The sequence below is a fragment of the Phyllobates terribilis genome, unplaced genomic scaffold (genome assembly GCF_046119375.1).
Source record: "Phyllobates terribilis strain yellow unplaced genomic scaffold, ASM4611937v1 Scaffold_11__3_contigs__length_659146591, whole genome shotgun sequence".
Classification (NCBI taxonomy): domain Eukaryota; kingdom Metazoa; phylum Chordata; class Amphibia; order Anura; family Dendrobatidae; genus Phyllobates; species Phyllobates terribilis.
Genome location: NW_027362771.1, coordinates 328,902,043 through 328,927,739, shown reverse-complemented (window position 1 = coordinate 328,927,739; position 25,697 = coordinate 328,902,043). Strand labels below are relative to the sequence as shown.

The 25,697-nt window shown below is 42.1% G+C and overlaps 1 protein-coding gene across 4 annotated transcripts in view; it reads left to right on the top strand.

Annotated features, from left to right (window-relative positions):
• The window catches only part of SCAPER (S-phase cyclin A associated protein in the ER), a 408,076-nt gene that overhangs the window by 136,209 nt on the left and 246,170 nt on the right, over positions 1–25,697 (top strand). For all 4 annotated transcript variants that reach the window (XR_012251257.1, XM_073652665.1, XM_073652664.1 and 1 more), the window contains exons 18-19: positions 8,334–8,486; positions 11,902–12,009. Coding sequence is in view for 3 of the 4 variants with exons in the window: in XM_073652665.1 (XP_073508766.1) it covers positions 8,334–8,486; positions 11,902–12,009 (261 nt within the window). In the remaining variant the exon portion in view is untranslated. The remainder of the gene's footprint in view (positions 1–8,333; positions 8,487–11,901; positions 12,010–25,697) is intronic.

The window sequence follows — 25,697 nt, the reverse complement described above, 5'->3', positions numbered from 1 at the left end:
CAATGCAGTTTGTGGGGAATATTTTTTCATAAGGGAAAGTTATGAAATGTCCTATTAATGTTTGTCCTATTCCTGATCTAAGGGTCTAGACTGAGATGAATCTGTGCTACAGTAAATTTATCACTTAAACATGAGCCATGTATGAGGGAGTCGGAGTGGGTACAGTCGGTGTCATGGAAATTGAGGAGTCAGAGTTGGAGTCAGAGGTTTGGCTTACCGACTCCACAGCCCTGGTTCGTCCAAACATTTGTGTATGCCAGAGACTGGAAAGATTCCTTATCTGTCAGCTGACAGCCATCAAAGGTGTTGGTGTAACTTAAATTAGGCTTAAGGCCCCGTCACACTTAGCGACGCTGCAACGATCCCAACTACGATACGACCTGTCAGGGATCGTTGCTGCGTCTCTATGTGGTCGCTGGTGAGCTGGCAAACAGGCAGGCTCACCAACGATCAGGGGAGCAGCGACATCGTGGAAAGAATCTTTCCACGATGTCCTGCTCCGGTTACCAGCCTGCTGAAGCAGGAGCAGGCTGGTAACCATGATAAACATCGGGTTACTAGGGGCACACGCGCACCTAGTAACCCGTTGTTTATCATGGTTACCACTCTGCTACGGTGAGCGGGAGGTTACCGCTCACTTTAGCAGGCTCGTAACCATGATAAACAACGGGTTACTAGGTGCGCGTGTGCCCCTAGTAACCCGATGTTTATCATGGTTACCAGCCTGATCGCTGCTCCCGCTGGTCACACACAGCGATGTGTGCTGACCAGCGGTAGGGCAACGACCAAAAAATGGTCCAGGACACTTTGCAGCGATCAGCGGTCTCACAGCAGGGGCCTGATCGCTGCAAAGTGTCACACATAGCGACATCGCTGGTGAGGTCGCTGTTGCGTCACCAAAACCGTGACACAGGAGTGATCTCGCTAGCGATCTCACTATGTGAGACGGGGGCTTAACACACAGATTTCTGATCAATCGGACTGTTCTTATAGATTCTGCAGTTGGTCTGAGTTGTCCATTTAGAGACCAATTCTCATCTTATGATCATCCTAAAATACCTTCTAGATATCTTTCAGATGCTGTTTACATAATACAATCATTGAGATTGACAGACAGAATTTAAGCACTTACTTCAGAACAGTTTTCTAGTTAATGAGTTCGATTTCAGTCAGTTGACTACTCTCACCTATTTCAGTTATTATTGGTCTGATTGGAAAGAAATTGGTCAGCCATCTGCATGTGTAAATGCAGCCTTGGGGTCCTTTTATATTTGCAGATTTCCTCCCATAATGAATATAGATGAGCCAAGATAACAAGTCACTTAGCACATATTTAAAGGCCCTTATACATGGGCCAATGCAAACTGCATAGGAGTAACCATTCAGTCCACATTTAGATTGTAGTTTGTCAGCAGCATTCCCCCAGTTTACACGGAGAGATGTATTATTGACAGTGATTATTTTTTTAGGCTGCATAAAAATGTGTTAAGTCTACAAATGAGCATTTGCTCGTCCGTCACCTGATTGCTGCATTGTACTCAGAGCAGTGTTTGTAATTGAGTGCTCTTATCAACCAGTTAACGCCCGGTGTAATACGGTCTTTATTGGCTTTCTAATGGCAAACCGTAAATCATAAGTAATGATGAGCACAAGTGCTCGTTACTCGAGTGTGCCTAGAGTGCTCGGGTATGCATCGAGTATCATGGGTGCTCGAGTGACATGTTCGAGTTCCCGCATCTTCATGTTTTGCAGCTGTTAGGCTATGTGCCCACGTAGCAGATTTGATGCAGAGCGTTTTTGCCTCTCTCTGGCAGAAAAAAACGCATGCAGATTTACATGCTAGAGAGAAGCGTTTTCGCATGCGTTTTTTCAAGCAGTTTTCCAAGCGATTTTGAGCTTCACTAGGAAAAGTGCTTGACAAGTTGGTCACACAATATAAATCCATGCAACTGGCTTGGATTTATATAATGTGACCAAGTAATAGTTAAAAAAAAGAATAAGAATGGTAAAAAATAATAAAAAAAAAAAAGATTATACTCACCTTCCGATGTCCTCCCGGTGACTCAGTGAGGTCTTGGCAGGTCCTTCACAACAGCGCGAGCATTGCAAGAGACCGGACGTCGTGGACAAAACACCGGGAGAACATCGGAAGGTGAGTATAAACTTTATTTTTTATTTTAAATTCTTTTTTTTACAGATTCTATGGTACCCAGGTCTGGATGAGACTCTCCTCTCCTCCAGACTTGGGTACTATCTGCACATTAGAATGCGCCAATTACGCAGGTACAGATGCAGTCTTGCGGAATTGGCGAGTTCTAATGCAAGTCAATGTCGGCGATTACGCTGCGTGTCCGCAAAATTAATGGACAGGCTGTGTATTTTTGAGCGCAGCATAAAGGCTGCGGAAAAATCCGCAGCATGGGCATTGAAAGTGCAGAATTGCATTGGAGACCATGGGGGAAGGTTTACCAAGCGTTTCCCAAGCGTTTACGCTGCGGAAATTCCGCAGCATAAATGTTTGAAAAACGCATCGTGGGCACACAGCCTTAGGTTAAGTGCCCACGTAGCATTTTTGCGGCGTTTTAACGGCTGCGAAAACGCTTGTAAAACAGTCTGCCATGCCAAGCAATGTGAATTCGGATGTGCTGTGCACTTGATGTACTAATTTGCGCGCCGAATTCACATTGCTTTGCAAAACGCAGCATGACCATTTCTACCGCGATTATGCTGCAAATTCGCGGCCATTGAGGAACATTGAAACGCAGCAAACCCGCAGGTATATGTGGATTTGCTGCGTTTCAATTAAATTCAATGGTCGCGAATTTGCAGCGTAATTGCGGTGCGTGTGGTACCCGGAATGAAGAGGAGACTACAACTCCTCTTCATCCCGGCTACCACGCGGTGAAAAAAAGAAATAAAAAAGTTAAAAATAAACAAAACCTGTATATTCACCTCTCCGGCGGCCCCCGGTCTGCTCCCGGCCACTGTCTCTCTCCTCAGCATCCCGCGGGGTACTGTCAGGACCTGCGGTGATGTCATTTAGTCACCTGATGGTCTCGCGACCGCTGACTTCGGCGGTCAGGTGATGGTCGCGTGACCATCAGCTGACTAAATGACGTCACCGCAGGTCCTGACAGTGCACTGCGGGACACCGAAGAGAGAGGATCGCAGGATTGCCGCCGGGAGCAAACTGGAGGAGACCGGAGAGGTGAGTATACAAGTTTTTTTTTTTTTTTTTTTTTTTTTTTTTTTTTTTTTTATACTATAGATGCTGCATTTAAAGCATCAGTTGTTCACACATTATAAATCCATGCTGGTTGCATGGATTTATATTGTGTGATCAACTTGTTAAGCACTTTTCCAAGTGATGCTCAAAATCGCTTGGAAAACTGCTTGAGAAAACGCATGCAAAAACGCTGAAAAAACGCTTCTCTCTGGCAGAAAAAACGCATGTAAATCTGCATGCGTTTTTTCTGCCAGAGAGAGGCAAAAACGCTCTGCATCAAATCTGCTGCGTGGGCACATAGCCTTAGCCACAAAACATGCTGAGTGTCCCCATGTTTGTCAGACAATCCCCGCTTGTTTTGTGGCTGTCTAACAACCGCGAAACATGCAGCCGCGAGGACACGAACATGTCACTCAAGCACCTGCGATACTCAGTGCATACCTGAGCACTTTAGGTACACTCGAGTAACTAGCACTTGGCTCATCACTAATCATAAGTATAAGCTAGCATGACTGAAACACTGTGAAAATGTATAACAACCTACTATATGCAATTATTTGGCTACTTAAACATCTATATCAGCGACTTAGCCCCCATAAAAATCATACATTTTAGTGGTGTAGGAAGAGATGAAGTCTAGCACTCCCGATTCCAGACGATAAAAGCTTGGATGAAGTAAAACAGCAATCCCCAGCATTCCAATCCAACGCGTTTTGACCTTGCTGTCTTAATCATAGCAATACATATTATGTTACACAAAAAAGACTTTTATACATACTATATACACCCCACACTGGGCTGAGACACTGTGAAAATTGCACACATTAGAACATTAGTATGTTCAGCATCAACACAAAGAATACAAACAATGCAAAGAATACCAAAGGAAGGAGCAAATAACTATATGGACATAATTTATTCTATTATAATCACTTATATCTGATCATGCCTGTGATTCAAACAGGGCTGTGGAGTCGATAAGTCAAACCTCCGACTCCAACTCCGACTCCTCAATTTCCATGCCACCGACTCCAACTCCGACTCCCTCATACATGGCTCATGTTTAAGTGATAAATTTACTGTAGCACAGATTCATCTCAGTCTAGACCCTTAAGGATCAGGAATAGGACAGACATTTATAGAACATTTCATAACTTTCCCAAATTCTTATGAAAAAATATTCCCCACACACTGCATTGAACTACTGTACCCAATTTATTATATATTTTAGGAGTCGGAGTCGGTGTGAGCACGCATCTGGGCTCCTCCAGTGTCAGTCCTGAAGCCTGGGCTCCGGGATTTTATTTTTGGGGAGCTTCTGCTTAGGGGAACTTTTGCTGTGAGAAAGTGAGTGCTGTCAATTGAGATCAGGGATAGTAAGAGATATGATAATCAGACATTGGCTATGCTAAGGGTGCACCAAAGTTCCCTCATTTGCATGTTGATTAAAAGTGAATTTTTCTGCAACTACGCCACTAAAATGTATTTTTTGGTATAATTTATATTGTGGCTAAGACCCCTATATTGATTCTTAATTAGCTGAATTTGCACCTTGGTGATGACAGACTCCTTTTAAAATCATATACCTGTGGATATACTAGGTTTGTCACTAAAGCAGTGATAAAAAGGGTACATGAAACATTGGGCTAGCCATTCTCTGTCCATAGTTGTGGAAGGTATTGCCTTTTTGGAATCCTTTCTTACCATAATGATAAAAAAAAACAATATGAATTGGAAAAGGGTAGCTGTTGGTCAAGGTCACTGGGGGTTCTGTTTTTTAGAGATGAGTTACTGCTTTAATTCAGTGGTTAGAGATGGCAGAAAAAGTGCTGTATTATTGATTCACATAGCTGTTAATGGTCTCCAATACATTTCCTACTGTAGCAAAACATATGTTGTTGACCCAAATCTTCCACATCTTTTACCTTGGTTTGGATCCTGAAAATGCAAAACCATTTAGTTACTTGCCGATTCAGCATAGAGGTTATCGATGTCAGACAGTGGACTAGCCGATCGACAGGGATTAAGCTATCCATAGAGATTCAGAACTGTTGGTATTTACAATTGTGGCCAAAAGTTTTCAGACTTAAACAAATTTTGGTTTTCACTAAATTTGCTGCTTCAGTTTTTATAGTGTCAATTTGCAATAACTTGATTAATATGAAGAGTGATCAGATGAAATGCAAAAAATTGCAAAGTCATTCCTTGCCATGAAAATTAGCTTAAAGGGGTATTCCCATCTCTAAGATCTTATCCCAATATGTAGTAGGTGTAATAATATTAGCAAATACTTCCAATTAGAAATATAGTATAGTTCTCCTGATAACCTATATCGCTTACCTCCTGTGCAGCCATTGCAGTAGCTTAGGTATCCATGGTTACGACTAGTGATGGGCGAGCACTAAAATACTCGGGTCGAGGACATTGGAATACTCGACTGCTCGACCCGAGCAACAAGCCCAATGTAAGTCTATGGGAAACGCGAGCATTTTTCAGGCGGCTTCCCCCGGCGGTCTGCAGAGGGCCTAAAAATTGCCCAAATCGATGGGAACAGTGCTCAAATGACATGGGAACAGCATGGGGAAGACCCCTGGAAGCATTTCTGACCCCCAGATCACTGCTGTCAACAACGTTGTCAGAGGTATTACACCACTTTTACGGACTCACAATAAAACTTACAAAAACGAAACAAAAATGGATTTTCCTTGGAAATATGTTAAGGAACATCCTTTCCAGGGTAATGACTTGTATATAAGGCAAAATAAATAACCAAAACCAAAAATACTCCTCCACACCTTGGGATATGTTCACACGTAGCCTTTTTGATGCACTTTTGCATTGCTTTCAACCAAGACAAATTCATTCACTGGGAAATGTCATTTTAACATTTTACAACCTTATCTGGTCATGTGGTGTGTGACACATCATCAGATGCAATCATGCGATCTCCTCTTGCCCCGCTTCAAGTGGACCGGGCGAGATGCCTGAATCTATAAATGGAAAAGTGAACAGCTCTTCGGAGTGTCCAAGTGTGGGATCAGTTGTCTCTGGGTACTCAGCACGGTGGAAGGAAGGAGGATCAGGGTGAGGAATATGCAGTCCAGACTCATGGCTACTGAGATTTGACCGTGTGGAAGACATGGTGGTGGTGGTGGCTAAGTGACTGGAAGCATTATCTGCTATTCAACCAATAACCTTTTCACACTGCTCTGTGTTCAATAGTGGTGTGCTGCGGTCCCCTAGAATTTGGGACAGGAAGGTCGAGCGAGAAGATGTGGGTGTTTGTTGTGGCACAATTTCAGCTTGCCCACGGCCTCTGCCTCTTCCTCTGCATGCACCATCATCACCATCACGTCCACTTCCCTGTCCCTTGCCACGCGCGTTGCCCATTTTAAATGGAGGGCATTATTTTCCACGTTCACTACAAATGGCTGGATTTGAATCGCAATAATATGTGACATGTGTGACGGAAAACCACAGTTTTAAAAAGCTGGCCTGTAGGTAACTATTTTTAACAGCGCCGGCCTCGTGTCAATAACTTCGCTAACACACTGCAACAAAATTTCAATGGAGGTCAGAAATGGCAGAATTTTCAGCGCACTTATATGTGATCCATGTGACGGACAAACCACAGTTTTAAATAGATGGATTTTTAGCGCTGTAATATAGAAAGGACCTGGCTGTAAGCAAATGGCGCAGAAAAACTGTGTTCTCTGGATTGCTTTTTAAGCAAATAATCAGGATTAAGATCCAAACAAAAATTATTCCTGGCCCCTGATACCTCGAACTATTTCTATAAATATCTGTAAAAGCACCAGCACCAGACAGAACTGGAATGGACCTTCTTACTATGTGCACTGCAGTCTGCCACATACACTGCCTGCCTGCCTTGCACTGATATCTCTGCAGCTGGATTAGTCCTCAGAAGGACTGTTAGTTGAGATGGATTTGTGAATAATATATGCTGGGATACCTACACTAGCTAGGAAACGAGTAAATCTCTCCCTAGCTCAGCAGCAGCTCTCCCTACACTGCCTGATTCCAGAGTGACTGTGATGAACATGGCGGCGCCAGGTCTGATATAGAGCTGATGACGCTGTGTGGCCAGCCACTCACTGTAATGCCACAACCAACATGGCTGTGGAATTACAGTGTGTGGCAGACAATCCCTGCATGTTCATTGGCGCACTAAAGAGCGCCAAACATGCAGGGAGGGCACCCGAGCTTCCGCCGAGCAACCCCGGAAATACTCGGCGAGTGCCGAGCATCTCGAGCAGTGAGGTGCTCGGGTGAGCACCGAGCCATAGCGAGCATGCTCGCTCATCACTAGTTACGACCACTAACAACTAACTGTCACTATATGAGTGGTCTTAACCATGGATACTTAAGCTACTTCAATGCCCTATATGGGGTAAGTGACCTAGCTAATCAGAAGAACTATGCTACATTTCTAATTGGAGTTATTTGCTAATATTATTACACCTACTACATATTGAGATGGGATATTTGGAGATGGAAATGCCCCTTTAAAGGGGTTGTCCGGTCTAAAATGAAAACACTGCAGTCAGTCTGCAAGGATTCGATGTTGTCTGCCCCGAGAACTGTGGTCAAGTATGCAATATGCGTACTCCCGGGCCGCACCTGTCTAGTGGGTGCGGCCTCGCTCTATATTGGATATGTGATAAACTTGTTGATTGGTGGATGTCTGACCGCTAATCTGTAGAACGTGGCACTTTAATTCCCTTTAGAATAAGTTGGCAGTTTAGCATTCTCGAACGCTAATGTATTCATTCATTACAGGGCTGCTGAGCACTGCGCCTGCCTTTTTCTGGCTGCCCCATAGAGAATAAATGGAATGGCGCTAGGTCACCTGACCTTCTGTCCCATTTTGTGTCAGGGGTAAATGTGCCCTATCATGAATAAAAATGAATTGTTCTGCGGATTGGTGTGGGCTCCTTCCATCGGGCACTCACTGTTCAGTAAGGTATCACTTATCCTGTGGATAGCTGATAACTTTTTTTCACCAGACAACTCTTTAGTTCCCAGAGCTCTGTAATATTGTGTCCTAAGTTCACAGTCTGACAGCCCTTATTTGTGTGAAATTCAGCATGATGAGGGAGTTCGGAGACACCTGGAACAGATTGAACAGCGCAAAGAAAAAGCAGCAGAGTTGAGCAGTGGAAGACATGCAAACACTGACTATGCCCCGAAACTCACCCCATTTGAGCGGAAGAAGCAGTGCACTCTCTGTGGAATAATGGTAAGTCTTATCTGGCTCACACTGTTTCTTGGAACTCTCTGGACCCAGTATTTCTGATAACCGGGTACCTTCTTCCTTTTTTACTTAGATATATTACCATAAAGACAGATTTTTTTCCCCCACTCCACTGCAGATTTTAATTCAGTTTTTGAGACAAAGCCAAACATAATCCCAAAGGAAATAGGAAATTAGAAGGAAGGACTTGCATTTGGCTTAAAAATTGCATTTTTTTTTTCAGAAACTGCTGTATGTGAAACCCCTTACTCTTATTTTCCCTTTTCCTATATTTCCTTCTGAGCAATATTTAACTATTTTCTGATTTCTTTTTAAACTTCCTTTTAAAGGGATAATATCATTTGAATATTGCCTTTGTGTTTCACGTAAAAATTTAGTTTAATGTTAAGAATTTATTTTTAAGATTTTTCTTTTCCCCTTTTCATTTTCCATGTCACTTTTTATATTAAAAACATGAATTCATGTGGTTTCCACTCTGGCCACTAAGCCTAACATTAGGTTCACACTTCCTGTTCTCTAGAGATCACCTCTTTCTAGCTATAGGCAGGATTATGATGAAAGATAACTCCTACGTATAGGTAACACAGGATCACACCATTCACAAGGTATACTGCACAGACCTTAGTCATCCATATAGTATAATGCACCTCGATATCAGTATAATACATAGCCCATATCCTTCATATGGTATAATGCACAGCCCATATCCTTCATATAGTATAATTCACAGTCCATAGTCCTCCGTATAGTATAATGCACCTCCATATTAGTATACTACACAGCCCATGTCCTCTATATTGTATACTGTACAGCTCATAGTCCTCCATATAGTATAATGCACCCCCATAGTCCTCCATATAATATAATTCACCCCATAGTCCTCCATATAATTTAATGCACCCTCCATAGTCCTCCATATGTAATGCACAGTCCATAGTCCTCCTTATCCACACTATTTATAAACAGAGAGATAGTGAGGAAATTCTTTGCTAACATAAATGAATTCAAGTCTTCAGGTCTATCCTAGGATACTGAAGGAGACAGCTCAGGAAATTATTGAACCACTCTCCATAATCTTTGAAAATTCTTGGAGAACAGGAGAAGTCCCAGAAGACTGGAAAGAACGAATATTGTCCCCATCTTCAAAAAGAAGAAGAAGGTGGACCCAGGGAACTATAGGCCTGTGAGCCTTACGTCTTTACCAGGAAAGATCTTGGAACAAATTATTAAACAACATGTATGCAAGTACCTTTATGAGAATGAAGTGATTAACCAGAGCAAACATGGGTTTGTAACAAATAAGTCATGTCAGATTAACTTAATTTCCTTCTATGACAGAATAACTGACTGGGTAGATCGGGGAAACGCAGTAGATCTAGTATATCTTGACTTCAGCAAAGCATTTGACAAAGTATCTCATACCATCCTTATTGAAAAAATGACCAACTATGGAATGGACAAGGCAACTGTTAGGTGGATTCATAACTGGCTTCGTGATCGGACCCAAAGAGTGGTCATAAATGGTTGCACATCCAATTGGGAGAATGTCTCAAGTTGGGTACCACAAGGCTCTGTCCTGGGCCCTGTGTTGTTCAACATCTTTATAAATGATTTAGATAAAGGAATTGCGGGTAAACTGATTAAATTTGCTGATGTCACAAAGCTAGGAGGGATGGCTAATGCTAGAGAAGAGAGAGAGGATTCAAAGAGATCTAAACAAACTGGAACTGTGGGCAGCAACTAACAGAATGGTTTTTAACAAGGAGAAATGCAAAGTCCTACATCTGTGCAAGAAAAATTGAAAAACGCATATACAGAATGGGAGGGATAGGACTACGCAACAGCACATGTGAAAAAGACTTGAGTGTACTAATAGATCACAGACTGAACATGAGTCAACAGTGTGATGCAGCAGCAAAAAAGGCAAATAATTCTGGGTTGCATTAACAGAAGCATACTGTCTGCATCATGTGAAGTAATTATCCCCCTCTACTCCCCCTTTAACTCCTCGGAAACGCATCTGTATATCTTCTCCCCTTGTGAGGGTTGTGACTGTTTGTGCATATGTTTTTTTAAAATATTTTTACAATAAAGGACTATTGATTTTAAAGAATACTTCTGGATGCTGGATCTCTCCTTGCTTCTTTCTACTCCTCTTTGATCAGACCTCATCTGGAATACTGTGTCCAGTTATGGGCACCATATCTTAAAAAAGACCTGAAGAAACTGGAGCAAGTTCAGAGAAGAGCTACCAGGATGGTGACCGGTCTGCAAACAATGTCCTATGAGGAATGGTTAGAGGATTTGGGAATGTTTAGCTTGCAAAAGAGAAGACTGAGAGGAGACTTAATAGCTGTCTACAAATATCTCAAGGGCTGTCACTCTGTAAATGGATTAGATTTATTCTCATTTGCACAAAGAAAGACTTGAAGCAATGGGCTTAAACTGAATGGGAAAAGATACAGATTAGATATTAGAAAAAACTTTTTGACAGTGAGGGTGATCAATGAGTGGAACAGGCTGCCACGAAAGGTGGTGAGTTCTCCTTCAGTGGAAGTCTTCAAACAGAGGCTGGACAGACATCTGTCTGAGATGGTTTAGTGAATCCTGCATTGAGCAGGGGGTTGGACCAGATGACCCTGGAGGTCCCTTCCAACTCTAACATTCTATGATTATATATAGTATAATGCACAGCCGACAGTCCTCCATATAGTATAAGGAACTACATAGTCCTCCATATAATATAATGCACAGCCCATAGTCCTCCATATAGTATAATGCAAAGCCCATAGTCCTCCATATAATATAATGCACCCCCCATAGTCCTCCATATATAATGCACCCCCCAATAGTACTCCATATAGTATAATGCACCCCCCATATTCCTCCATATAATATAATGCACAGCCCATATTCCTCCTTATTCGTATAATACACAGCCTATATTCTTCATTTAATATAATGCACAGCCCATAGTCCTTCATATAGTATAATGTACGTCCAGCTGAAGTATTTGCTGGCATCGGCGAGCGCCCACCCGCTGTGCCCGGTCCCAGAGGCGACCGCAGTAGTTACGCCCCTGCTGGTTGCCACAATCCATGTATTTGCTATAAAGCATATCTTTGAGTCCTGTCAATAGCTGCTTAGGCAGGATAGTTACCCAAATTATGTGCAGAGAAAATAATCTACACTCATAAAAATAGATGCGAAAAATATGTTCAGGTTTCAGTGGTTTTATTTTTGGTTTAAATATAGTTTATACATTGATAAATTCCCTTTAACATTCCTCATCCTCTAGTCACCTTTTCTTCCATGTGTTAATTTACGTAAGTGGGTGTATCATGGAATATATCATTCTGGTGGTATGTTATAGTAATGTTGTCTTCGCTTCTTTTGCCAGATTTCTTCTGAGGTTTATCTCTTCAGTCACATTAAAGGAAAGAAACATCAGTTAACTGTGCGAGAAAACAGCAGCATTCAGGGCCGGGAATTATCAGATGAAGAAGTGGTGAGTAGAAAAGTTAGCCCGTCACTGCATGAATGCCAATATTTAAGGTTACAAACAAGATAAAGTATATTACTCAAGGCATTATAGTGATTGCAATTGTGTTTCATTGAAAGCACAACTGTAAAGGGAATTTGTCACCAGGGTTTTGCTACCCCATCTGAGAGCAGAATGATGTAGGAAAAGAGATCCTGATTCCAGCGATGTGTCACTTACTGGGCTACTTGCTGTTATTTTGATACATCGCTGGAATCGGGGTCCGTTACATTATGCTGCACTCAGACTAGATGGCAAAAACCTGGTGACAGATTCTCTTTAACTTTTTCATGACCGATGGTGTTTTGGGTCTCTATGCTCCGAGCAAAATTTCACCTTTTGAAATGCTACATTGTAAAGGGGAATTTTTATGAATGAGGGCACAAAAACAGATAGGGCAGGAATAGATTCAGGCAAACATTGGTGGCAAGGGATGGTTAAAGATTTCCTCAATGTTTTATCTGCTGCAGATCTGCTAGTCCTCTCAATGATGAGCTCAGTTTAACCCTGCCCTCACCATGTTTGACCACTTTCTGGCTAACTTGTGCATAGGCAGAAAGTGGTGGGGGCAGGAATAGCTCATGAATATCATAGAGCTTATCAGTGAGAGAACTCGCAGAGCTGTAGGAGATAAGTCTGTTATTAAGACTATAGAAAGCAGCTCAGTAATTAAAATTTAATTTACACAATCCAAGCAGTGGCATTGAATTATCACCGATCAATAAATATTTAATGATTGGCGGTCTTTTTGTAGCCTGTTAACACTTGCACCTAACAATGTGCACTGAACAATCTGTAATAGATCACTCAGGGCGCATATTCTGCCATTGTTCTTGGCAGCGCGAGTCCTGTTTACACAGGATAATTTCATCCTATGATCGAGCATTTTGCTCGTTCGTCAGGTGATCGGCAGCCTATTTACACTGCGAGAGAATCGTGAAAGAGCATTCCTCTTTTCAAATTTTTTAGTTTAAAGAGCATCTGTCAGCAGGTTTTTTTCTATGTCATCTGAAGACAGCATGAGGTAGGGGTTAAAACGCAGATTTCAAGCTCCAAGGTTTTGTTTGCTTAGAATGATTGATTGTTTTAGTACCAGTAGCTTATCATTGTTGGACTAGCTGTTCTCCTGAGCCCTGGTCCGGCACACCCCCTCCCTTGACGGGCAGCTCACTCTCCATGGACATTATATATACAGTGCCTGGTGTGGGCGGGGTTAGCTTTCTCAGCTCTGCTTCATTCTAAATCTAATAGCTCTGATTGTGTTACAACGGCTGCACCCAGTAAACTAAGTGATACATCGCTGGAGTCAGCTTCTCTTTGCCTACATCAGGCTGCTCTCAGATGAGGTAGCAAAAACCTGCTGACAGATTCCCTTTAAATTGCAGATAGTGCACTAGTTTAGGGCTCGGTGTTCCCAGCACATTATCCATACAGTCAGCAAGACTGATCCTAGGCATATTATTCCACAGCATGCCAACCAGTCTATGGACACGTCTGGAACTGTTTTATTGGATAAATAAAAGTTCATGAACTAAATGTGAATAATAAGACTGCAGTTCATCTGATGTTCTTATTTGCATGTAGGTGAATCTTCTGTCTGACTTGCTGTCATTGTACGTATGCCTTCCCACCAGCATACAAATAACCTCAGCCAATTGCCATATAAACATTTAAGATGTCAGTAGGGGTTTAAACTTCATTTATGATTTTAAGATTAAACAGCAGCGCATGCTATAAAAGATAATTGGAAAATAGAAAAAATGGAAGTCTTTTCCAAATGAACTTAAAAATATGCTGAAACATGCAGAGCGCTGAAGACTACCCTGCAGGTAGAAGAGCCAATGCAGACATTTATTAAGCCTCCAGCCCTGCGATCAGCCCCTCCAAGCACTAAATAAACAATTCTCTTCTTCAGATCTGTCTTGTTACCTCTTCGGGTTAAACTGTATTTGTCATCTGACATATGCTGTGTTTACAAAGGATATTTAGCTTTCATTTTTTTCAGGTTACATTATTTTTGATTTACAATAGTTGTTCCTGTGTCATCATAACTCAACACCACATTCAAAATGCAATGCCACAGGCAGTGCAAGTGCAATATGCTGAAAGATTAAAGGGAATCTGTCACCAGGTTTTTGGTATCCCAACTGAGGGCAGCAAAATGTAGTGGCAGAAACCCTGTTTCCAGCAGTGTGTCACTTACAGGGCTTGCTATAGTTTTGATAAAATCACTGTTTTATCTGCTACAATTCTCTGAATGCTGAGCTCTATATAACCCCGTTCACACCGCTGATTGTCTGCTTTCTCTTTAAGCTGCACAAAGGCAGAAAGTTGCCAATCAGTGGCTGAGACAAGGTTTAAAAAAAGTTCATGAATATGGAGAACTACGTGGCAGCAGATTTCTTAGTGCTCTAATGATAATGTCTACAAAAAACTACAGCAAGCAGCCTAGTAAGTGATACATTGCTGGAATCAGGTTATCTGACTGTACATTATGCTGATTTTGGATTAGGTGGAAAAAACCTGGTGACAGATTCCCGTTAAGTCAATCAGTTTATACATTTCACTGGTAAAGTGCCTATGAGTTAGCTCATTCCAAGTACAACTAATAAGCGGGAGCTGTTACTTTAAAGCGAATGTGTTACGTCAGATGAGGATATTAACCTGTAGATACAGGGGTCATCTGCAGGTTAATTGCGTTAGGATGGGGTCCGGCTGCTCTAATGAAAGTTCGGCATTTGGGAGAAAATTAATTTTACTCCTCCCGGGAGCCACCGACTTCCAGTGTGGCTAGTGTCACTGCTCACAGCACTGTGAGTGGAAGCTGTAAGCACACCCCAGCACTTTGACTGACAGCCGGCTGTCACTGAAGCACTGCAGCTGCACCAAAGCACCTATATGACTGAAAGCTGGCTGCTCACAGTAGCATGAGCAACGTGTGACCTGGCATTGTTGCATAGAAAGATGGCTCCCGGGACACTCGGGTAAATGGTCATACCACTAGTTCAACTTCCACATCAATGCAACGCCGAGCTTCCAATGTAACTGGAATGAAAAGACAGGGTATGTTCACATGCAACGTTTTTCTATCCAAATAAGCTACGGTACGTTTTACAGGACCAATAACAGCTATTCGATTTCAGAAATCTCATGCACACGCTTGTTTTTTTCCTGACTGAATTTGAGGACTTGCAGCATTTTATTAAATCTGCATTTCAATTCTTTCAGCATTTTTGTAGCGTTTTTTTTTCACCCGCAGAAAGCAGTGGGAGAGTACAAAAACGCTGCAAAAAAACAGGTTTTGCTACGTTTTTGCTGCATTTTTTTTGCAGCATTTTTGGTCAATGAAACTAAGTTTATTAAACCTATACTGTAAAATAATTCACATATAATCCGCACCAAAAAAGGCATTAAAACCTGCCAAAAGAGTGTGTTTTTGCTACAGAAAAAAACGCTGCAAAAATGCTGCTTGTGAACATAGCCTACTGTTCATTATGCCACCCCACTCCATAATTACAGGAGTAGGACCATTTTTACATTCATTCATTCATGAAGGCATCTTCATGGCATTGTTCACATGTTGTCATCAGATTAAACCAACAGTATGACGTTGTTTGACTGGAACACCGCCCCCCCTCCATGATATGCCTTCTTATTATCACTGTAAGGCCACGGCCCCACTATCAGTATTCGGTCAGTATTTTTTCTCAGGAGTGGGAGCCAAAACCAGGTGAGGAAGAATCAGAGAAAAGGTATAATAGAAACAAATCACCAATTCTGCATTTATCACCCACTCCTGGTTTTGGCTCCCACTCCTGAGAAAAAATACTGACCGAATACTGACCAAATACTGATAGTGGGGCCGTGGCCTAACACTGACCAATGTGAGCAACGCAGGTCACTGACTTTACTGAGTGCACTCTGCAGTGCTGTACTGATCGCTAGTCTTCCCCCAGTCCTGTATGCATCTTTAGTATTGGTACGAGGAGCCGCAGTGTCCGCTTAGGCACTTTGTTCTGCTCTCCTTTGAGGAGAAGACAGGAGCTGTTAATTACCTATTTTGACTTCTGCTTTGCAGACACATAGCACTCAATGCATGCTAGGCACTGAGCAAAAACATTGGCTTTGGCAATACTTCTACTACACCCAATAATCATATGATCGCCAGGGTCTGCCTGGCAGAGCGCGTGGATCCCAGTGGAACCAGATCAGCTCTGCTAGCTACTTTTCACAGTAACTAGGACTCCTAGGAATGCCCCATCTAGAGCAAAAGATATAAAGAATAAAAAATAAAGAAAACACGTCACCTAGAGATCTTTTATTATTTCTTGGGGCACAAATGTTTTTTTTCGTTTGTTTTTTTAAAAAGTCATATACTTTTTATAGTTTAAATGTATGTATATGTAATGTGGTGTGAGTATATTAATGTACTCACCTATTGCTGCTCTCTCCTGTGTCTAGTGTCGTTCTTATCCACTTCTCAGTGACGTCACCGCTCTGCAGACTGTCCAGGTCACGCTGCGCTCTGCAAGACGCGAAAGTGACTTTTACAATGTAAGCTTATGGAATGTCAAAACAAGGCTCCATAGTCTTTCACTGTAAGAGAGACTTCCTGCTCACGCATAGAGGGACCCAGCTAGTCAAAATTGTGGTGACGTCACTGAGAAGAGAAACAAAACGGTGCTGGGCACTGTAGAGAGCAGCAGTAGATGACTATATTAAATACAGCCATATTACTTAACATACACACACTTTTAAAGAATAAAAAACTTAGTGGGAGTGCTTTTTGAAATAACAAAATATCTACACATTATTATGTATCCAGACAACCATAATAACCTATAAAATTAATTCAACTGGTTATTTAGTGTGAAACATAAACATTAAAAAAATAGAAATTACATAGTAATCCTTACGTACTCCAGAGCTGTGGCAAAAAATAGTAAAATTTTTCCCGTTTAAAACAAGAACTCATACAGCCATGTTTGTGAAAAAAAAAGTTATGACTGCTGAAATGTGAGGAGCCTAAAACACCAAAAATGGCTGTTCATAGAGGGTTTTTCCCCTTTCAAATCCCTTTAATATGTCAGCGTTCCTGTCTTAAAAATATAAATCTCGGCATCAGAAGATAAGTAATGCAGAGTTTATTATTTTTAAAACGGTCCCACTTATAGTGTGAAGAAAACGGGGGAGGGTGTGGCTCAAAATGTTACTTTGGCACTTATATGATCTGTCCCATCTTTTCTTTAAAAGTAGGGAGCTATAATGTGGGGTGCACATCTTCTGTATATATTCTATATAAATAAGTCACAGAAATTTTGGGATTTTGTTCGGTGGAGCAGTAAAACAAAACTGAAACTTTTTGCTCCTATGGATAAGCAGTATGTCTGGAGGAGGAAGAATGAAGCATATGCTGAAATGAACACCCTGCCTACAGTGAAGCATGGTGGTGGCTCTCTGATTCTCTGAGGCTGCTTTGCTTCCTCTGGCATTGGAATACTGCAGTGTGTAGAGGGCAAGATGGCTTCAGACAAGTATCAAGAAATCTAAGGAAAAAAATGTCATGCCTTCTGAGAAGAAGCTGAAGCTAATGTGTTATTGGAACTTTCATCGGGATAATGATCCCAGGCATATTTCAAAATCCACCAAGGGTTGGTTTTAGAAGTCTTAGAAGACACTGGAGTAGTCATCACAGTCGTCTAACTTGAACCTTATAGAAATTTTTTGGTGGGATTTGAAGGTGTTGTAATACGCAAAACCAAGAATATTAGTGAACTAGTTTTACTCAGAAACGCTTCCAGGAGCTGATGTCTGCAGGGCTGTGGAGTCGGTAAGCCAAACCTCTGGCTCTTCAATTTATCTGACTTCCAACTCAACAACACTGCCTCACTATTGAGCATGTATATAAAGTGCATCACAGATTTATCTCAAAAGTCTAGATCCTTAGATCAGGAATAGAACAGACATTTATAGGACATTTCATAACTTTCCCAAATTCTTATGGAAAAATTTACAGCACATCCTGCATTGAACTACTGTACCAATTTATAATATATTTTAGGAGTTGGAGTCGGTCCATTTTATACCGACTCCACCAAAATGAACACCAACTCCACAGCCCTGGATGTCTAACTATGCATAATGTTTGCAACAGGTAATAACAGCCAAACAGTGCTCTACTAAGACGATTGTCATAATTATTCAACCCCTTGATAAAACTGCATAAGTCATTAAATGGGTAATTTTGTCTAGAATTTGAGGAATCCACTTGTTATATTAGTCTTGTTGAATTATTTAAATTGTTCTTGGTTGATTGTTTTTTGCAAACTGCAAAAAGTTTGTTAATTTTGCTAATAAACTGAATATGTAATGGGGTCAAATAATTTTGATTAGAACTGTATATATAATAAACTAGTAAAATGGTATATGTAAATATGTAATGCAAAGAAGTCTTTGAAATAAACTTATAATGATATTTTGCGACATATAGTCTTAATCTACAGGGGACAGGGAACATTGTGGTCATCCTTTCAATTCTAAAATGTCTCACTGGCCAACACACATTTTGATGCCTTTAATGTTAGACCTGTTTCTGGGTATTTTTGACCTGCCGATTCAAAAAATTATACCAGTTTCCCCCTATCAGCTCTAATTTTTGAGATTCAGAACATATGCTCACCCATAAAAATAAGGATATTTTAATGTAGTGTTTAAATTAATATGTTTTAAAAGGAATCTGTCAGTAGAATCAGCCCTACTATATGGGCATGCAGATTCTAGAAAGTTGAATAAAACCATAACTTGATAGTTGCAATCCGATGTCTTTTGTTTAGGACTATGGGCAGGACACAGATCTGCATGAGATTCTGTCTTCAGAAATTATTATGAATCAAAGGGGGCATTATCAGTGTGAGACATGTAATGATTGATAGTCTTCTCTCATAATCACCCATCTCTGCAGTGAGATCAGAACTGGCACAGTACAGCAGAGCTAACACAGTACAGCAAAAGTGAAGTTTGCTTAATTACAAAAACATTGGCATCTGCAGTTCATCTCATAGGCAGTCAATGTGGGGAAATGGCAGTACAGCGAAACTGACAACACTGTGTGAGAACAATTGCAAATGTGCTTCTTATGTTTGTAGTGGGTCAGTGTTCAGCTCTGCTGTACTCTGTTAGTTATAATCATGTACAGCTCTACAGCAGAGCTGCCAGCACTATGAGTGAGCAAGTGCTACTACAAATGTTAGAAATGAGAGAAAGTTCACTTCTACTGTGTTAGCTCTGCTGTACTATATTAGTTCTGATCTCATTGCATATCTCTGTTGTTTTGTTGGGCTGTGTAATTAAAAATTAACTACTCTCCACTATACAGCCAATGTTATTACAACATGATGCCTCATATACTGTCAGTCATTACATTCCTTTATGACTTCTTTGTGTTTGAAATATAAAATAGCTTTGGTTGAGTTTTGTGTGAATTAGACAAACTGATTTCCTATTCCAGGTTCCTTCGAATCATGCTCATCTTAGTTTGGGTATTGGTGCTAGAAGCTCCCAAATTACCTGATTTTATAGAGGAACTGTATTGTGCTTTTTTCAAAAGAGATTGTGTTACCAGTTGTCCAATGACCTAATATTATCACAGCGATCCCTTATATCACATGTGGGCTTATGCATAGCAGACTTCTTTCACCAGCACCATAAAAAGTATGTTTTTCTATAGATCTGCATCATCTCTATTGTCTTACAGTGCAGCAAAGATACCTACATAAGCCCTAACATAAACTTAACGTTTCTGTAAACCATCAGTTTGGGAAACATGTTTAATTATCCCCAGAAATACTGCTTTTTTTCTTGGTCCTCTGCATTTTCTGTGAGTGTAGTCCTTTTCATTCCGGTACCTGCATTGCTGGCATCATCAGACTGCTCAGATTACTAGCGTATGTTTTGGCAGCAGGAGAAATGTAGCTCCATCTAAAAGTTTAACATTTCCTTTTTGCACTTTTCTGCAGATTTATTTATATACAGTACAGACCAAAAGTTTGGACACACCTTCTCATTTAAAGATTTTTCTGTATTTTCATGACTATGAAAATTGTACATTCACACTGAAGGCATCAAAACTGTGAATTAACACATGTGGAATTATATACTTAACAAAAAAGTGTGAAACAGCTGAAAATATGTCTTATATTCTAGGTTCTTCAAAGTAGCCACCTTTTGCTTTGATGACTGCTTTGCACACTCTTGGCATTCTCTTGATGAACTTTAAGAGGTAGTCACCGGAAATGGTTTTCACTTCACGGGTGTGCCCTGTCAGGTTTAATAAGTGGGATTTCTTGCCTTATAAATGGGGTTGGGACCATCAGTTGTGTTGTGCAGAAGTCTGGTGGATACACAGCTTATAGTCATATTGAATAAACTGTTAGCTGCTTTTTTCTTGCTATAATACAAATTCTAAGTAAAGAAAAACGAGTGGCCATCATTACTTTAAGAAATGAAGGTCAGTCAGTGCGAAAAATTGGGAAAACTTTGAAAGTGTCCCCAAGTACAGTTGCAAAAACCGTCAAGCGCTACAAAGAAACTGGCTCACATGAGGACCGCCCCAGGAAAGGAAGACCAAGAGTCACCTCTGCTTCTGAGGATAAGTTTATCCGAGTCCCCAGCCTCAGAAATCGCAAGTTAACAGCATCTCAGATTAGAGACCAGGTCAATGCCACACAGAGTTCTAGCAGCAGACACATCTCTTCAACAACTGTTAAGAGGAGACTTTGTGCAGCAGGCCTTCATGGTAAAATAGCTGCTAGGAAACCACTGCTAAGGACAGGCAACAAGCAGAAGAGACTTGTTTGGGCTAAAGAACACAAAGAATGGACATTAGACCAGTGGAAATCTGTGCTTTGGTCTGATGAGTCTAAATTTGAGATCTTTGGTTCCAACCACCGTGTCTTTGTGCGACGCAGAAAAGGTGAACGGATGGACTCTACATGCCTGGTTCCCACCGTGAAGCATGGAGGAGGAGGTGTGATGGTGTGGCGGTGCTTTGGTGACACTGTTGGGGATTTATTCAAAATTGAAGTCATACTGAACCAGCATGGCTACCACAGCATCTTGCAGCAGCATGCTATTCCATCCGGTTTGCGTTTAGTTGGACCATCATTTATTTTTCAACAGGACAATGACCCCAAACACACCTCCAGGCTGTGTAAGGGCTATTTGACCAAGAAGGAGAGTGATGGGGTGCTACGCCAGATGACCTGGCCTCCACAGTCACCAGACCTGAACCCAATCGAGATGGTTTGGGGTGAGCTGGATCGCAGAGTGAAGGCAAAAGGGCCAACAAGTGCTAAGCATCTCTGGGAACTCCTTCAAGATTGTTGGAAGACCATTTCCAGTGACTACCTCTTGAAGCTCATCAAGAGAATGCCAAGAGTGTGCAAAGCAGTCATCAAAGCAAAAGGTGGCTACTTTGAAGAACCTAGAATATAAGACATATTTTCAGTTGTTTCACACTTTTTTGTTAAGTATATAATTCTACATGTTATTTCATAGTTTTGATGCGTTCGGTGTGAATGTACAATTTTCATAGTCATGAGAATACAAAAAAAATCTTTAAATGAGAAGGTGTGTCCAAACGTTTGGTCTGTACTGTATATAATTGATAGCTGCTGGTGATATACCTGCAGTTTGTAAACTACAGATGACAATTTTCTCTTGTAATCATTTGATGTTCACCCATTTTGGTCAGAATGTCTACACTAATTGTGTCCACACAAAATTACCTACACTGAGAATGTGAGCATTAGAACTGGACCATGGAGCAATGGAAGAACGAACGTGTCCTGGCCTGATAAATCATGTTTTATTTTACTTTATGTGGACAGCCGTGTGTATTACTTAGATGGCACCAGGATAGAAAGTAGTCAAGCCAGCATAGGCAATGTGATGCTTTTAGGTAAAGATGGCTGGAATCCTTGCATCCTGATACTCATGTGTATTCAGGGTTGGACTGGCCCACCAAAGATCAGGAGAATCCTCCGGTGGGCCCTGGCTTCTCCTTCAGCAGAGTTCATAGTGCAAACCTTGCAGCTGCTATGGGGCTCTTGAGTGGGGGGAGAAAGGTGAGCCCTCAGAATCAAATCCTCTGGTGGGTCAAATGTTCTTCAGTCTGACACTGTGTGTATGTGTCTTACATACCACCTACCTAAACAATGTTACAGACATTATGCAATGTTTCATGAGAATGCTATTCGTTAATGGCCTTTTTCAGCAGGGTAAAGGGCTTTGCCACTGTGCAAAGGTTCAGAAATGGTTTTAGGAAAATGACAGAGTGCTAACTTGGCCTCCAAATTTCCAAGATTTTAATACGATTGAGTATCTGTGGCATGTAGTTTAAAAAAAAGAAAAAAAAAAAGTCTGATCCATGTAGGCCTCGCCTTGCGATTTACCAGACTTAAAGGATCCGGTGCTGGTAATATTGCGGTGCCAGATACCTTGGCGCACCTATGCAGGTCTTGACTGATTGTTGTACGCGGGTTATCCAGCCCTTCAGTTTACCTTCACCTTCTGTGTGCGTGACAGCAGTCAAAATTTTCCAGGCTTCTCTTGTTTTGTTCTGCTGTGAACAACATTTAGTTGGCAAGAATGGTTATGTCATCTCCCAAAGCAATATAATTTATCTGTGCTTAATAATGAAACCATAACAGATGATTTCATTATATACTTTGAGGTTAAATTCCTTTTTTTTTCATATTATATTAAATAACTTAAAATGTGATATATGTAGAGAGATTAAAATATGGCATTGTTATAATTATTACACTTTAGGGAAATCTGAAAAAGCTATTGCATTTTGGAATTTTCTATCCCTGTATAAAACATGCAGCTTTTTACCCATCACAGCTACAATGTAAAACTCATATTCTTGTATGCGTTAGAACAAGGTTGTGATGAAATAGTGGAGTTATGTGATAAAGATGTTGCAAAGGTCAGCAATACTAAACTTCTGCATAGTGTAGTGTGTGGATGGAAACAGCTTTTAGAATTATTATTAAATAAATGTAATAAAAGGGCAAAGATATTAGGTTGTTAACTAATCTAGGTGAGTTTATGCAGGTCTTTTTGGTGCTGTTTTTCATGCATTTTTATTTAATGAAAGTCAGGAGTGTTATCCAGTACCGGGCTATCAGAATTCAGGTAGTTGGTATCCACCCCACTATTTAGGACTTTAATCTTCTCTTTAATCTGTTCAGTGCCCCCTTACATACCCAGCTCATTTGTTCCACTGGGCTCTTCTAAATTGCTACAGGAGAGTTTCTTGACATATCCAGATCTGCTGTTTCTCTGTGCTTTGCAGCATCGCTGCATGAGAGTCAATTGACATATTCAGCTCTGCTATTCCACTGGACTCTGCTGCATTGCTACAAAAGAGTCTCTTGACATATCCCGTTCTGCTATATCGCAACAAGAGAGAGAGTCTTCCAACATATCCAGCTCTGCTGTTCTTCAGGGCTCTTCTACTACTTACTACTTGCATACACTGGTCTGCAGGGATTTGGTACGTCGGTAAGCCAAACCTCCGACTCCTCAATTTCCATGACACCGACTCCGACTCCCTCATACATGGCTCATTTCAGCAGCAGAAGGGAAGGAAGGGAGACACAGATTCTCTACTTCGTGGGTAGGCGGAGCCCCATAGGATAGTCACCTCAGATTGGAAAAAGACAACCGGCCCCTCCAGTATATAGGCTCCTCCTACTCCCATGTTCATCAGTCTTTTTATCTGAGGTCTCAGAGGATAGTCGCTGCTTCGGCAGCTCCTCAGAAGAGTTGTTATTTTATATCCAGCGAGTCCTGGACCCCCCGTGGTCTAGAGGTCTCTGGGGGTCTCGGCGCTGCTGAGACCCCTGACCCTCCCCTGGCAGCTCTGTGTACCCCTTGAGGAGGTTCCCACTTATGCCTGCCGGCCCCGGGGGATACCGGGCGCTCCCTGGCGGAGGCGCACACCACACATCAGAGAGGGTCCCTGCGTGCTCCGCCATAGGGGGGAGCAAAGGGCCATGGCGCCACACATCCCTGAGGATCCCTGTGGCGTTCAGCCGGGTAAGTGCTCTTTGGTCTAAAGAGTATCTTTGACGGCTACGGCAAGTGTACTGCCTGTGTGTTTCTTGCGGCGCCTCCTGCTCTCTGCTCCCCGTCCGTCCACACACTTAGGAGGAGCGGTCGCCGCAGTACCGGTGAGTCCCCTCTGCCTCTGGCAGGGGTTCTTTGTCAGTGCTGTCTCTCCAGGCTACCTATTAGGAGTCCTCAGGAGCACTGCCGCTTTCTCTCCTAAAGCTATTTACTTCACTGACCTTTTAGGCTGTGTAGTATTATAGTTGCTGTGATGTTAACCCCTTCTGAAAAAGTGGAACTTTAGGGGAAACACATGGTGTTTAAGGGAGTTTCCCCCTATTGATTTTTTGCTCGGCATTTCTGGGGTAGCTCTTTTCTAAGGGTGAGCTTTAACCCTTCAGAGCCTGTCGCATATATAAAAAAATAAATAAATAATTCTGATAGCACCAGACTGGCCGCGGAGGACATGGTATTCGACGCTGGTGTCTCTTCAGGCGGCACCTCCGTTTCCACTGCCCCTTCGCCCGGACTTGCTCACTCAGGGACCCATTCGTCATCCGGACCTGAGGTCCCTTCGTTTGACGGCGTGGCTCTTGAGACCGAGATCTTGACCCGTCGCGGTTTTTTGCCCGAGGTCATTGCTACCTTGCGGGCGGCCCGGAGTCCAGCTACGTCCAGGATTTATCACAGAACTTGGGAGTCTTTCTATTCATGGTGTTCTGGATCCTCAAGAAACCCGAGGGTTTTTTCCATCCCCAACTTCTTGGCCTTTCTGCATTCTAGTCTGGCCAGGGGTTTGGCAGTTAGTACGGTGCGGGGACAGGTATCTGCTCTTTCCGCACTTTTTAGGAAGGCTATTGCCTCTCGTAGGAATGTGCGCTCTTTTTTTCACGGAGTCGCACGTCAGTTTCCGCCACGGAGGGCAGTTGTGGCTCCATGGCGGCTTAATCTAGTCCTGGAAGCCCTTCAGCATAAGCCTTTTGAGCCTATGGATTCTGCTAAACTTTCACTACTTTCTTGGAAGGTGGCAGTCACCTCTTTGAGAAGGGTATCGGAATTGGCAGCACTTTCTTGCTCACCTCCTTTTCTTGAATTTTTTCCGGATCGCGTGGTGCTTCGTACTCGGGAAGATTTTTTGCCTAAGGTAGTGTCACAATTCCACATTAATCAGGACATTGTGTTGCCTTCTCTTTGTCCAGGACCTAAGAATCCAAGGGAGCGGGCCTTGCACTCGTTGGACTTAGTGCGGGCATTGAAGTTCTATCTTACGATCACCCAAGGTTTTCGGAAGTCGGACTCTCTTTTTATAATTCCGGCAGGTCGTCGGCGTGGTCAACGTGCTTCCAAAGACACGATAGCTCGGTGGATCCGTTCAGCTATCCTGGAAGCGTACCGGCTCAAGGGCGAGCCTTGTCCGGTTAAAGTTAAAGCTCTTTCCACGAGAGCCATTGGCTCATCGTGGGCTTTTCGTCAGGGGGCCTCGGCAGCGCAGCTCTGCCGGGCGGCCACCTGGCGCTCCGTTCACACCTTTACTAAGT